This window comes from Sminthopsis crassicaudata, chromosome 2 (assembly GCF_048593235.1).
Source record: "Sminthopsis crassicaudata isolate SCR6 chromosome 2, ASM4859323v1, whole genome shotgun sequence".
In the NCBI taxonomy this organism is placed as follows: Eukaryota; Metazoa; Chordata; class Mammalia; order Dasyuromorphia; family Dasyuridae; genus Sminthopsis; species Sminthopsis crassicaudata.
The window spans coordinates 498,493,664-498,508,878 of NC_133618.1; the positions used below are offsets into that span (position 1 = coordinate 498,493,664).

The 15,215-nt window shown below is 46.8% G+C and overlaps 1 protein-coding gene across 3 annotated transcripts; it reads right to left on the reverse strand.

The window, feature by feature from the left end:
• Window positions 1–399: 399 nt before the first annotated feature.
• On the reverse strand, window positions 400–8,088 carry PTGES2 (prostaglandin E synthase 2). Of its 3 annotated transcripts, XM_074293759.1 has the most exons (8): window positions 7,947–8,088; window positions 7,006–7,837; window positions 5,543–5,737; window positions 5,200–5,258; window positions 4,538–4,687; window positions 2,366–2,566; window positions 1,561–1,678; window positions 400–1,068 (listed from the first exon to the last, which is right to left on the reverse strand). In XM_074293759.1, the coding sequence occupies exons 2-8, from the start codon at window positions 7,261–7,263 to the stop codon at window positions 940–942; spliced, it is 1,110 nt and encodes a 369-aa protein (XP_074149860.1). In that variant the 5' UTR covers window positions 7,264–7,837; window positions 7,947–8,088; the 3' UTR covers window positions 400–939. The 3 variants fall into 3 exon arrangements, with proteins under 3 accessions (XP_074149860.1, XP_074149861.1, XP_074149862.1); XM_074293760.1 differs by lacking the exon at window positions 7,947–8,088 and having other exon boundaries at window positions 7,327–7,662; XM_074293761.1 differs by lacking the exons at window positions 7,006–7,837; window positions 7,947–8,088 and adding an exon at window positions 6,677–6,812.
• Between the last annotated feature and the right edge of the window lie 7,127 nt (window positions 8,089–15,215).

Here is a 15,215-nt window from a genome sequence, read left to right on the forward strand (position 1 = left end):
TATAATTAAATGTGAGGAGGTTGCAAAGTTATAATTATCATAAATATCTGATTTGTATAACTATCCTATATACCCATATACCTGTATATAGCAAATTTCTTGGGTGAAAAGGAGTCTCAAATGAAAAAAGTTTAAAAAGCCTTGGTCTAGGTCAGAGGCTCTTAAAACTTAAATTTTTTTAGAAATTGTGTTGCCATTTCAATGGTTTCCTTTATGATCCTATGTGTTTATGAATTTTAAAATATTATTTTGAGAACAGGTCCACAGACTTTTCCAGCTACCAAAGGGTCCATGCATGACGAAGTGTTCCTACTCTAGGCTCAGCTTAAGATTCTGAAATGAAAGACCCCCATTTGCATGTTATATTTCATAATTCCATCACAAATCTGGGTCACAGCCTTGGAACAGCAAATCATTTCTTTATTGCAGACATGACTCACAGCTGAGGAGGCCTCTTCTCCAAGGCCCTCTGAGTGAGGGTAAGGAGACCTTGGCCACAGGGAACATGTGGCTCCCATCCAGGGACCCTAGAACTTCTCAAAAAAATGTCCTCACAATCCTATTGCTTCTCCAACAGAGTTCCAGGGCCCTCGCCTGCTCCTTCCCTCTCAGACACTCAAGAGTCCAGAGAGGGCAGAAGGCCCATGAGACCCTTAAGGAAGACCAGAAATAAATAGTGAAAGTCCAGGAGCTCTGAGAGGAGTCTCACCCTCCCTGGGGTCAGGGGCAGCCAGAAAAGATCCTCTCTCCTTTTGCAGCTCCCCGGGCCAGGCCTCTAACAGCCTGCCCAGGACCAGAAACGGGTGGCTCAGGGTTAAAGTATGCAGAGATGGTCGAGGCGGGGAGGCCTCCACATCGCCCCTGCTCACCACCAAGCCATGGCTCTAGAATCCACAGGTTCCTTAGACGCAGCCCTCCCAGAAGGGAAGTAAAGGAGAATCAGTAATTTCCTTGTGCTTTAGCAATGGCTTTCTCCATCCGAAAGTACCAGGGCCCAATCCGAGTATGACACATCATGTCCTCAAAGGCCTCCAGGCCCTCCATCACACGCAGCACACCATACACTGCCTGGCAATGGAAGAAGAAGTGGTTACAGGGATCCCCAGGGGGACACAGAGTTTTTATAAATCGCAACCTTGAAGGTCTCACCCTCTGAGGGCCCCGACACTAGGACTGTAAGGAAAGGGAAGCTGGGAGGGACATGGAGTCAGTGGGACTAGAGTCACACTGTAAGATGTATGGGTAGGGGTCCTCTAGAAGGCACTGGGACATTAGCTGCAGGGCTTAGGAAACAACAAGGCAGATTTTTCAAGGGTTTAGGAATTATAAATCACCTCCCACAACAATCTATTACAATCATCTCCATTCTACAGAGGAGGAAACTGAGACTCTGAGACATGGCATGTCCAAGGATACCTGTGCGACCTTGAACAGAGGTGGCTGAGTCAGTATTTGAACCCAGGCCCTCTGACTCCAAATCAGCACTGTGAAAGCCTGGGATGGGGGATCCTAGCCCAGAAAGTCCCCCTCCCTCTCCCCGGGACACCCCAAACTTCTCACCAAGTCCGCAAGGTTGGGCTCCTTGCCCCCCATGAAGGGCCTGTCTTTGCCGACCGCTGCCACCCACTGGTTTGCCGCCTGGTACAGATCCTCTCGGACGTCATCTTGCAGGTGGTGCCTGGGGAGGAAGGCCCTCTGCTTCAGCTCCGCCATGTCTCAGAGCACAGACCTGCCCCAAGCGGCTCACCCTGTAGTGCTCACAGGGCAGCCCCCTCCCCCGGCTCTCTGGGATCATGGCAAGGATGGGGAGAATACTGGGCCTGGAAGGGATCTGAGACCAGCAAGTCCAACCTTCCTGTTTTATAAAGGCAGAAACTGAGTTTCTAAGAGAAGTGGGTTGCCTTGGGTCAAATGGTGAATTTGTGGCAGTCAAGGAAAGAATCCAGAGGTTTCACAGCTGGCAAACATTGGAGCAAAGCCAGAAAGAGGGCAGGGCCACCTGGGGGGGAGGGGCCCTACTTCTCCTGGCTACAGTGCTCCAGTCTAGGATGAACCCAGAGGATGACGCACTTTCCCCACCACCGTGACCCTGCCAGGGATTGGGCAGGACCAGGGCTTTCTGTGGGACCGGTGCTTATGGTGCGACCGAAGTTCCCCAGTCAGAGGGTTCCCCAGTTACTTCTCCAGGTTCAGATGACAACACCCACTCTGAACCTCAGCAGCCTAGAGGGCCCGTTCCCCCCAACAATCTCCATGCTGGAGAACAGGGAGCCCTCCCTCCCATCCCCCCGTTTCTTGCTTGGGATGCAGCACCTCGCCTGTGACAAGGAGGCCGACGCTGGCCCTCTAACAAGTCCCCGCTTACCTGCTCTTGAGTCTCTTGCTGATGATGAACATGGCGGCTGCACCCACATACTTGGCCACCGCGCCTTCTATGACTCCAAACTTGCCTTCGTGGACGATGTAATCAAAGGAAGCCAGGGCTTCCCCGGGGGTGCGGTACACATTGGGCGAGATGAGGTGCACCAGTCGGTCGTCCGCCCACTGCCGCCACTTCATTTCCTCCCTGCGTGGAAACACGTGTATGGTGTGTGTGTGGTGTAGTGTATATGGGGGGGGGGTATATGGGGTGTGTGTGTATGGTGTATATGGTGTGTGATGTGTGTGTATGGTGTGTATGGTGTATATGGTGTGTGGTGTGTGTGTGTATGGTGTGTGTGTGTGTGTGTATGTGTGTATGGTGTATATGGGGTGTGTGTGTATGGTATATATGGGGTGTGTGTGTATGGTATATATGGGGTGTGTGTGTATGGTATATATGGGGTGTGTGTGTATGGTGTATATGGTGTGTGGTGTGTGTGTATGGTGTGTGGGTGTGTGGGTGTGTATGTGTGTATGGTGTATATGGGGTGTGTGTGTATGGTATATATGGGGTGTGTGTGTATGGTATATATGGGGTGTGTGTGTATGGTGTATATGGTGTGTGATGTGTGTGTATGGTGTGTATGGTGTATATGGTGTGTGGCGTGTGTGTGTATGGTGTGTGTGTGTGTGTGTGTGTATGTGTGTATGGTGTATATGGGGTGTGTGTGTATGGTATATATGGGGTGTGTGTGTATGGTGTATATGGTGTGTGGTGTGTGTGTGTATGGTGTGTGGGTGTGTGGGTGTGTATGTGTGTATGGTGTATATGGGGTGTGTGTGTATGGTATATATGGGGTGTGTGTGTATGGTATATATGGGGTGTGTGTGTATGGTGTATATGGTGTGTGATGTGTGTGTATGGTGTGTATGGTGTATATGGTGTGTGATGTGTGTGTATGTGTGTATGGTGTATATGGTGTGTGATGTGTGTGTATGTGTGTATGGTGTATATGGGGTGTGTGTGTGTGCGTGCGTGCACGCGCACACGTGCCTGCTATGTGGCTGTAGGCAGCTAGGTTGTGAAATGTATGGAGTGGGGTTTAAATCCAGCCCCAGATACTGACTGTGAGTGAGCATGCGCAAGTCACTTAAGCTCTGTTTGCTTCAGTTTCCTCACCTGTCTGAGGAGAACAAAAGCGCCCCCCTTGTGGAAGGGATGCAGTGAGGGTCACATGACATAAATACTCCTCTCCCTGTGTTGGGGGAGGGGTGCATGTTGGAGGCTACATCTGCCCCAGGCCTAGCCCAACCCTGCTGCCCTTTTCCATTCAAGGTCCTGTTATTGGGATCTTTGGTGAGGGGAGGGGGAGGGGCGGAAGACCTCTTTATCAGAGGTTCATTTTGTAACTGTGGAATGGCTTAGAAAGTCTATAGTTTTCAGTCCAGCTCTCTGTGACTTCCCTGGAAGCACTGGAGTGGTTCCCCACTTCCTTCTCCAGGGCATCATAGGGATGAGGAGACTGGGACAAACTAGGTTAAGTGACTTGCCCAGGGTCACACAGCCAAGGAGGGGCTGAGGCTGGCCTTGTGACCCCCCTGTACTCTAAGCACTATGGCGCCATCTAGCGGCCCGGCTTAGAGACGCACCTGCTCGGAGCTGGCAATCACTTTAGATGATCCAATCAGACTTGGAGCTGGACTCAATCACCCGGTTTTACAGAATGGGAAAGTGAAGAGCAAAAAGGAGCTGCACTCCCAGGTGATAGCAGTCCGGATGCCAGACTCCAGCTCTCCTGGTCTTTCTATGACATCACCATGATTCGGGGGCAGCTAGGCCACCCAGGAGAGAGTGTCCTGAGTTCAAATCTGCCCTCAGACACTTCCTATAAGCTAACTCCGTGGGCTTGGGCAAATCACTCAGGAGAAGGAAGGGAGGAAGGAGGGAGAGAAAAAGGAAGGAAGAAAGGGAGAAAGGGAAGAAGAGAGAAAGAGAAGAAGGAAGGGACTGAAAGGAAGAGAGGAAGGGCTGATGGAAGAAAGAAGCCACATCCTATGGCTCCACTCAGCACCTCCTGCCCTAGGAGAGTCATCCCACTAAACTATCCCCTCCTGCCTCAGCGCAAAAAAGGGGATTCTTCTCGTTCTCAATGTCCCCCACGTCCTCCCGACTTACGTTCGAGCTTCCTTCCCGCTGTAGAGACGTCGGCTCTCCTTCTCATTCAGCATGAGCCAATATTTATTGCCAAACTCCGTCACCTCCTTCCCCTGGTCATTCACTACCTTCATGGGTGGGTAGTAGGAGATGATTTCCTCCAAGTTCTTCCTAGAAAATCAGAGTCATAAGCTCATCTGCCCACTGGCTGCTGCCTCCTCCCAAACAAGCCTCTTGGTGAGTCAACCCCCCTACCAAGCTGCATAAACGCCTCCCTTCTGCCACAAATTTGTTGTTCCATCAACTGCCCGTCCCTGGAAAAATACGAGTAACTCCAAAGCCACTGGGGGAGATGTGAGGCTAGGGGGACAGTTTATAGCAACTGTTTCAATTTGTAATGCATGAAGGATTTTTCCAATGGATCTTGTTCCCCTCCTCTGCAGTTAAAGCTATAAAGTACAAACAAGAGGGACCTGGTATAGATATACAGAAGGATCATCTAACTCAAGAGCCATGGAAAACCAGAATGAGAACATGGAAGGATGTTGTTCCATCCAGTTTCCCTGGACAAACTTGAATGCCTAGCTTCACTCCCATCCCACACTGCAGATCCAAGACGGATGAAATGACTTCTGGAGGTCCCTTCTAGCCTACAGACTCTACAATTCTCCAAAGGCCCTTACCCAGACAACAGGTACGTCTTGAGAGCGCTAATGATCACGGAGGAGTCGTTAAGTTGCTGCTAAAAAGAGAATTACCACCTAGTTCAGGGAAGAGTCAGGTTCTATAAGATCCCAAAACATTTTACAATCAGAGGGTCTTGGTCAGAGGTATGGATCCAGTGGGAAGGGAAGGATGGGAAACATTGTCAGGGGTCAGAATCCTGTGAGAGGGAGGGAGGACACCCTAATACTAAAACCGTCAGCCCTGAATCCCCACATCAGTTGGGTCCCATATAAGGATCTAAAGTCAAGAGCCCAATTTTGTTCCTAAGAAATGGGGATGGGGATGAACAGAATGACTTACTAGTAATTCTCCTTCCTGAGCAAGTAGGATAGGAACCTTTCTGTAGGAGGAGAATTTGATCTCCTGTCTCCTGACAGGGTTTACCTCCACTACCTCATACGGCAAAGCATGGAAGTCCAGGAAGGCTCGGACCTTGCTGCAGAAGGGGCAAGTCTTGTACTGGTACAGAGTCAGCTGCAGACGGCCCTCAGCAAGCTGCACACAGGAGACAGCGTTCTGTTAGGAGGGGACCCGCTCCAAGCTCAGTCCTGGGAGTCATACTTTTCTAAAAGCATTTCTTTAAAGGAGAAACTGGGTTAAAAAGCACATGTAAGGCAGCTCCGAGCACAACAACTACCCACAGTAAAGGAACCATCACAGTGCAGACCCCGATATCTTAACCTTGTTTACATCAGGAACCCCCTGTCAAATCTACTGAAGTCTACTGACTCCTCAGAATGTTTTCAAATGAAGCAAGGTTACAAGGGAAAGCAATTATATTGAAAAATGTATTTAAATATGTAAAGTAAAATGTGTAGTTTTACAAAGGAAAACAATCTTATTACAAAAGTCATCAAAATATTTTGAAAAAAAATCACAAAACAAGTTCACAGAACCCCTGCCGGGTTGAAATGGCAGCCAGTACTTACAAGCTGAGTTACTCTTTCTGGATGCAGTTCCTTCTCTAAAATTAATGCTTGGCCTGGCTGGTCTCTAAGACCCTTTCTCATTCTCAGTTCCCTCAACCCCTTAACTATTAGGATGACTGAAACAGCAGCAAAAGGAGATCAGAGGGAGGGCAGAAAGGGGAGTTTTTGCTAAGCCAAATTCTGCCTTAGTGACTAGAAGAAATAGGATGAGGACTCCTTGGATTTTACAACGACGAGCCTCACATCAGTTTTTTTTAGCATCAGCTGACAGATCTCTCCCCTTCCCCCCCAATCCTCACGCTCCCGTCCGAGTGCTGGGACAATCCCACAATCCCTACACCTCACTCCATCCCTAGCTGCTGAAGGAAGGGGACAGGTTTGGCCGAGTCCAGTCAGGCCGGCTCTTCCCTGAGAAGGTCCTGGGGCCCCCTCCGTGTTTAGGCACTTTAAGCCCTGAAAGAAGTGGAGATCAATCCAACCCCCTAGTTTTGCGGAAGGGACTCACCCAGAGGCACTCACGCAGCGAGGTGGTGCACAGGACTCAGGTGTCCCGACCCCGAGCCGTGCCTTGCAAAACACAGATGGAACCTGGCGCCCGGCTGGGCTTCTCCTAGGAAAACCTCCCCCTGCACCCGAAGGCGCTTCCGGGGGCCAGGTGGAGGGCAGGGAGAAGCTGATGGGCAGTTCCGGGGCTCAGAGCTCGAGGCGAGATAGGGCCCCCCCTCCCCGCCTGCCCGAGAGCCTGCCCCCACCCGTCTCACCTGGGGGTCCCCACTGCCCCACCCTCTCCCTCGCGGTGGGGGTCCTCCTCCTGACCCCCCCCAGCTCTCTCACCTGGGGGACCGCCAGCTCGGCCAGCTGTTCCTGGGACTTCAGGTGGCCCCACACCGTGTGGCCGATCCCCAAGGCGCCCCCCAGGGCCAACGCCGCCACCCCCAGCAGTCTCGGAGTCCCCTTGGACGCCGCCCCGGGCCAGCGCCCCGCCGCTCCGGAGAGCCCGGCCCGGCTTTGGCTCGGGCAGCAGCCCAGTTTCCAGCCCACCGGCCTCGCATAGCGCCAGCCCGCCCGGACCACTGCTACGGCCACAGCCATCTTGACTGCGCATGGGCTACAAACTGGAGGCGGGCGGGCTCGAGAAACAAAGGAATCTTTGACCTTAAAGGGGCACCGTCTCCAGGCACCGCCTTGGTCCTCTAAAAGTGCATCGGAAACGCCCGGGAAGGAGTAGAGGCCGGCAGTGCTTCCGAATCCTCTGGGTTCCAGACCTGCTCCTGCAGCTACCAGAGCGGCTGCCGAGCGGAACCCCGCCCCCCGGCCCAGCCACGCGGCGTCCTCTCGCGCTGAACGAGCGGAGCACTCTGGGATCTCCAGGCCCGTCCTGCGCCGGGAATGACCGCCTGGAATTAAGGACTGCAGTGGGGGTGAGCGAGCGCAGGGCCTCGCTCCGGGGCACTCCCCGGCCACTCCTGCAGTAGAGCCAGAGTGGACTCCGAGGCGGGGCACTCTTCCCGGGAACGTGCGCTCCAAGGTCACCAACAGAGGTCATCGCGGTTCCCGCCTCGGACCAACCTGACACCAAACCAAGTCCTACTTTGCTGAGTGACTGGAGCCGCCGAGGCGCGTCCCGGGCGCGCCGGCTTTGCGGTGTCCGGGTCCGGATCTGGATCTGTGAAACACTAAGCGTTAGCCGATCTGAAACACCCTCGGGTCCTAAAATGGGGGGAGGGGCTGGCCTCCTGTTAGCCATCCAGATGACGGCAGTTAGAGCATTTTACCTACACTACCGATCTTCACGGCCGACCAGGGGAGGGGCGCTGTCACCCATCCCCCTCTTACACAGGGTCAAAGCAAGGAAAACGGGTCCCAAAGACCAGCTCAGGGTCAGGCAGCTGCTACCTGATTCCGCGTCTGACGTCAGTCTTCGGGACTGCAAGCTCGGTGCCCCGCTTGTGCTGCCTGGTTAAATATGCCTGAATATTTGTGGTCCCATTCGGGGTTTTCTTGGCAGAGACACTGGAGTGATTTCCTTTCCTTTTTTTTTTTTTTTTTTTTTAAAGCTTTTTATTTTCAAAATATATACAGGGATAATTTTTTACATTCCCCCTACAAAACCCCGCGTTCTAAATTTTCCCCTACATTCCCCTCTCCCTCTCCCCCAGCGGGCATATGATCCAATTTATGTTAAACGTGTGAAATCCCTCTATACATATTTCTACAAATATGATGCTGCACAAGAAAAAACAGGTCAAAAAGGGGAAAAATGAGAAAACAATACAAAAAAAACACAGAAAGAGCGGGAATGCTACGTTGTGGTCCGCACTCAGTTCCCACAGTCCTCTCTCTGGGTGTAAATGCTCTCTCCATCACAAGACTGACGGGAGTGAAACTGTGCCCCCTTTAATCTGTAAAAGAAGGGAGATTGGGGTCTCAGGCCCTCCCCTCGGAAAAGCATACCCTCCCAGACAAAGCTAAGTGGCTTTAATGAGGTAAAGGAAAGGGGGAACCCAATTTCTCAGCGCAAAGATCCCATGAGGCGCAGTGTCCCCTGTAAATGAATTTACAGGCCCGAAAACCCTAGATTGATAAAAAAAAAAAAAAAAAAAAAGGTTTATTGTAGGAATTTGGAAGTAAAGCTCAGTTAGAAAGACGCCAGGGCCAGAGGTGGCTGCAGGGCGGGCAGGGACCCTTACATGGCCGGAAGGATACCATGTGTTGGCTGGGAGGGCTCCTGCAAAGAGGGCGTTCTGACTCACCTCTTTTATACCTAGATGATGATGGGCGGTACCCCCAAGTTCTCTGCGGGCTTTTCAGTTAGCTCAGATCAGGTGAGGGCTGGGGAAGCTGAGCAGATAGTGGGGCTGGGCCCGATATTCCAAAGGGTGCTTTTGACCAGGATTTGTGAATCGAGGTCAGCCATGGGCAGAGAGGAGTCTTAAAGGGACCTCAACCCCCATCAGCTTCATTCAATGTGATGGGGTTCTAGTGGCAGAGAGTTGTGGGAATCCCTTTTGGTCTGGTCCAAGGTTAAAGAATTCAGGAACCTGAAATGTTAGACTGACAAAAGGAAGTTCATTGGCACTGAGAAGTCAGCTTTAGCTAGGAGACTGACTTCTTCAGTGGCAAGGTTCTGACCGAGAGAGAAAGAGGGGTTAACGCTGAGAAGAGAATGTGAACAGCAGGCAGGGGCCCTGGCAAATAGCTGTGCCAAACAGAGGTCCCTTGGCATGGCATGATTCTGGCTTTTAGATCTCTGCAAAGAAAGGAGCCCCAAAATTGCCCTTTAATAGATCTGAGACTGAAATTTCAATCTAATGAAATGACTTCCCTCAGGCCTAGATTTCCAGTAGAATGAGCTTAGAATGTAAATTCTAGCTAAGCAGGAGTGGTCCTGGACTAATTTTCAGCTCTATAGAGGGTGCAGGTACTCAATAGAAATATCAGGTCCAGATCTCCAGCTAAATGATACCACTTAAGTTTGAGCTAAATAGGGAGTGCTCCTGGGCCTATCTTGATGAAGCCACTTAACTGCCCCCAGGGTGGATCCCTGTCAGGAGAGTTTCAGGGCTCACCCCAAAAGTTAAGGACAGTTTCAAGGAGGAGAGTTTCAGGATTCCCCCTGTCAAATTGGAGATCTAGGTCAAATCATCCTCCGTTGATCTTTTGGGGATGGCCCAGATCCCCTTCAGGGAATTCCCAGCCTCTGGGAAAAAGCCTTCAAAATTATTTCATTCAATCGAAAATCTCTGTCTGATTGTCCTTTATTGATTAGCTTCCAACCCCAGGCCAAGATGTATCTCATATAACCAAGGATCTGTTAAACACACCTTTGCCTAACTTCTAATGAGAAGTTTTGCCCACTAAGAAAGCCTCCTTCTTAGTGAACAATAAAAGTCCTTTTTTGCCACAGATTTCAGGGTTCATAAATTATTTCGCATTGGACCTGCATCTTCTAGCACAAGGAATCTCTCCCCCTATTCCCACAGCTCAACATTCCATTGGAACTGGCCTTGATGTGAGTTGTGGTCCCTTTAAGAAACTAATCCTTTCAGATTGATTTATTCCTTTCTGATTCCCAGCCCCTCCTAGCTGATGCATTATCAATTCTAGAAGCTAGGATCTTTGATTCACAAATCCTGGTCAAAAGCACCCCTTTGAATTCCAATAGAAGATCCGGACCCTCCCAACCCCCCTTGGACCTGAGCCAACTTGGGACTTCATCCACAGGCCCCTTTAGCTAAATCTCTCATTGTAAAAGAGCCAAGCTGAAGTCCTCTCTTTGCAGAGATTCCAAACATGCAGCCTTACGCCTGGAATGCCAAGGATCTCTGCCCACTGGAACATTGTTTCTGGTGCCCTCTTATTTCTACCTTCACCTTTTACTAACTAGACTTTAACCTTACTTCCAAACCCCATAATAAATCTCTTTTATCAATCTAGGTTTTTGGATCTGTAGATTCCTTTACAGGGGACTCTTGCACAATTAGACCTCATTTAACTCCGTATCCTTGCACCAAATCCAAAGAGGTTGCAGGGGAGCTCTATTTGATTTCCTATACTCTGAATCTGCCACTAGACCTCAATTAAACCCTAATTTCATTCAGGTACCCCAATTCTAGACCTCATCAGCCTCAATTATCTCATTGTTTTTTGTTTTAGCTTTTTATTTACAAAACATATGCATGGGTAATTTTTCAACACTGACCCTTGCAAAAACTTTTGTTCCAAATTTTCCTCTCCTCCCCACCCTATCTCCTAGATGACAGGTACAATACATGTTAAATATGTTAAAGTATATGTTAAATACAACATATTTGTACAGTTATTTACAGCACAAGAAAAATCAGATCTAGAAAGAAAAAAACCTGAGAAGGAAAACAAAAATGCAAGCAAACATCAACAAAGTGTGAAAATGCTATGTTGTGGTCCACACTCAGTTCCCACAGTTCTCTCTCTGGGTGTAGATGGCTCTCTTCACCATTTCACAAGTGGAACTGGTTTGAATCATCTCACCCTTTCTTTGGGAGGAGGTTTCTTTTCTCTGTGAATCTTTTTCTCTGTCCTCTTCTTCCCCTCCAAAAGTATGGGATTGCTGGACTTGCGAATCCACAGGACGTCTTCTCTTTGACCCAATCCAGAACTGACTTTCCAGACTCTAACTTCTTTTATCCTCCCAGAGAATGGGTGATTAGCAAACTAATGAGTTTTCCTGTTTTGAAAGCATTCAACTGAGTTGGGAAAATTATAAACATGAACAATTATATTGCTCATTTTAAAAAATAACCTCTTATTAAAACATATACTTTTGGAGGTTATTTTTTTTTACTTATTTGTTTTGCTTTTTGGGTAAGGCAATTAGGTTTAAGTGACTTGCTGAGGGTCACAAAGCTAACTGTCTGAGGATGGATTGGAATTCAGTTCCTCCAGACTTCAGAACTGGTGCTTATCTCAATATACCACATAACTGCCTCCCCTCCCCCCCCCCCAGTTCATTCTTAATGTTTTGGGTTTTTTAAATTTTCATTTGGAAAATTTTGAGTTTTAAATTCTCCACTTCTTTAAAATGCTTCCCTTACCAATGAGAAGGCAAGAAATATGATATCCATTATACATATGAAGTCAATCAAAACATATTTCTATATTAAACATGTAAAAAACAGTAGGAAAAAATTAAGAAAACAGGGGAAATATGCTTTAATCAGCATTCAGAGATCATTAGTTCTTTCCCTGCAGGTGGATAAAATTTTTCATCATGAGTTGTTTGGAATTGTCATGGATCATTGTATTGCTCAGAGTAGCTAAGTATAAATGTTTATTTTATTTATAGTTTTACCAAAATAAAAGAAAACAAAAGTCTCAACAACGATTTATCTAAGTAACTTTTCAAAGTCATCAGTGAGAAGAGGAATTTTTAAAATATTTTTCTTGGGGAGAATGGGTGTGGAATAACTCAGGGGCTTGTGGGAGAAATACTTCAACCAATGAACTTGCTCCTCTTAAACATGTAAGCTCCTTCCCAGAAGTTCAAAGGGGTAAAACTCCCCTTAAAGTCCAGAACTAGAGAATTGTTAAGTACCGACTTAGCACTTAGTAAGAACCTTATATCTCATTATCTCATTAGCACTTAGTAAGAACCTAACACAACTCCACCAATAATATATAAGCATCCCAGTTTTCCCACATCCCCTCCAACATTCATCATTATCTTTTTCTGTCATTTTGTGATTTGCTATTTTCTTCTCCAGCTCCTGTTACAGATGAGGAAACTGAGGCAGACAGGGTAAAGTGATTTGCTCAGGGTCACATAGCTAGTGTCTGATGCTGGATTTGAATTCAAAGAGAGGAGCCTTCCCGATTCCAAGCCTGGGGAAGGGATGTAAAAGAGGTACCAGATGTGGGGATATGATTTAAGAGAGTAATAGATTGGGAAAGCATAATTGTAAAAGAGTATTACACAAAGAGTATAATATTCTGTTACAATTCAATGCACCTGAAGAAATCAAGTCAGACATCCATCACAGGTAACAAAGGTTTGCTATGTTATTTATGTGAAAATAGCTTCATTGGCTCAAGTGAATGCAATTTGATAAGGCAGTCATACTGAATGAGCGATTTCCATTTCAGGAAAAGCTTTTAAAGTCTCAGGTGAGCAGGGACAGGAACTGGGAAGTAAAGGAAGGAACCAGGGAGGAGTATGGAGAGAGAAAACCATGATCAAGGAGGAGCCAGGTGGAATCTGATGATGTCCCAGACCTAAAAATGTGCCAATCAAGATCTCTGAGATAGTAACTTTTTTAAATTATTGTTTTATTTTTTTTTCTGGTTATACATGTGCATTAACTATTTAAAATACACATTTCTTTATGAATCATGTTGGGGTAACTGTCTTTAAAGATGCTAACTATACAATCCCAGAGATTGGAGTTCTAGATAAAGGATAGCTGGCTGATTAAAAGTTTCAGAGTTTCCCTCACTTTATTGTATACAAACAGGATAGTCTGGGAGAACTAACTTCCTTTTTGTGCCCTTTAGTTTTGTTGATTATGGTTGATAATAACAGGATGGACTCCTTTTAACACTTCCAGATTAAAGTAGAGAATATGCTGATTTTAGAATTCCCATCAGTGGTATTCTCTCCACTCTTCCACATCTGCCCAAAAGAATTAGGATTATAAAAAAAGAAAGTTACTTCAACTGCCTCTGATCTAATGTCACTTTTAAGTGCCTAGGCCTTGCCCCTGAAACATTGGTCTAAAACTGAATATGAATACAGAGAGGTTTTTAATTTTTAAAAATTTTTTTATTTTACCACCTGTCTCAAACTCTTTTAAGTCTGTTTCCTCACCTGAAAAATATAAGTTGGTCTAAATGACCCATATGATACTTTCTAGCTCCAAATCCTTGAAATTATGGATAATAAATGTGAAACTCATACACCTACATTAGTGTTATTACCACTTGATGCAATTGGTGCAATTATTGTCTCCCCATATTAAGGTCAATCCTAGGGACATTGATGCTGGTTAAAGTCAGACTCCAACACCAAATGAAGGAGAATATTAAATCCAATTCCTTTGATTCCTGGGCCCCAACCCATTGAATCAGCTTCTGGCAGTAACTTCAGAAGGGGCAACTTTGAGCTTTATCTAGCAACAGATTTCCAGCCTCTTAAGATTTCTGGGCAGAGAAGTTGGGGGAGGGGAGAAGGAATGCTTAATCTAGTGAGGTTTATAAGATAACAGGGTCAACAGGAAGATTTAGGAAACAGAGTTTGTCCTTCAAATAATCTCCTGGACCTGGGAGAAAAGGCCAAGTGCCATGCTGGGGCAGCTAGGTGGTGCAGTGGAGAGTGCTGGGCCTGGAGTCAAGAAGATACATCTTCCTGAGTTCAATTCCAATTTCAGATACTTACTTAGCTGTGTGATCCTAGGGGAGTCACTTAACCCTGTTTGTTTCATCTGTAAAATGAGCAGAAGGAAATGGGGAACTCACTCCAGTATCTCTGCTAAAGCAAAAACAACCCAAGATGAAGTCACAAAAGTCAGACTTGACTGAAATAACAACAAAATGCCATGCTAGTTAGAACATTCCTTCTTACACTCACACATTTGTTCACAAGCTTGTATTAAGCTCCTACTGGTTAGTTGCCAGTGGAGATACAAAAAAGAAAAAATAAATTTTTTTTTTTTTAATTTTTTGCCCTCATGAAGCTTACATTCTCCTGGGTAAACAGATAAATATAAATACAAGCTGTGTACATAATAAATACATCATGCTGGAAGGAGGACACTGATATAGAATAGGCCTCCTGTACAAAGTAGAAACTGACTTGAGTCTTGTGGGATTCTATATTCTACAACTGAGATGAATAATAGGGCTGTAAGGCACCAAATAATGTGATTTAGGAAAGAATCAAATGTTGAGATTGATGAAGGCACCAAATGGGGTTTTATTACATGAAGAATTCACAATGGCCACACTCTTTGGCAAAAGATGGGTTTATTTAGAAGAAGGGATTACAGACAAAATGAAGATACAATAAACACCAAGAGTGGTAAATATGAAAGAGTTGGGAAAGCATATAATTAGTTATAAAAATGAAAAAGACACCATGAGATATGATGGGCTAAGGAGAGAGATACCACATGACATGAGGGAAAGGTGAGGGGAAAGATGCTATCAGACAGAGTGTTATAGTGGACTATAGCCCCAAGAGGGATTCTGCAAAAATGGTGTGAGTCATTGATAGATTTATAGGGAAAATTTGACTTCAGGACTTTGCCATAACTAGATTTCTTGGCTGGATACAGCAAAGGGCGAGGGATAGAAGGGGAATGGGACCGTGGGACTATGAGGTATTCCTATCAGTGCCCTTTCCTGTCTATTCCAGGGGACAATTCCATCAATATTTCATTTTTTTTCTGCCAATGTCACTCAGGATCTTATCAGTGAAGGTGGAATATAACCCAATGCAAGATCTCAAAGCCCTATATTCAGCCCTGCCATCTATTTCCCAAGAAATATCTAACCCTCTCTCTAAGCCGCAG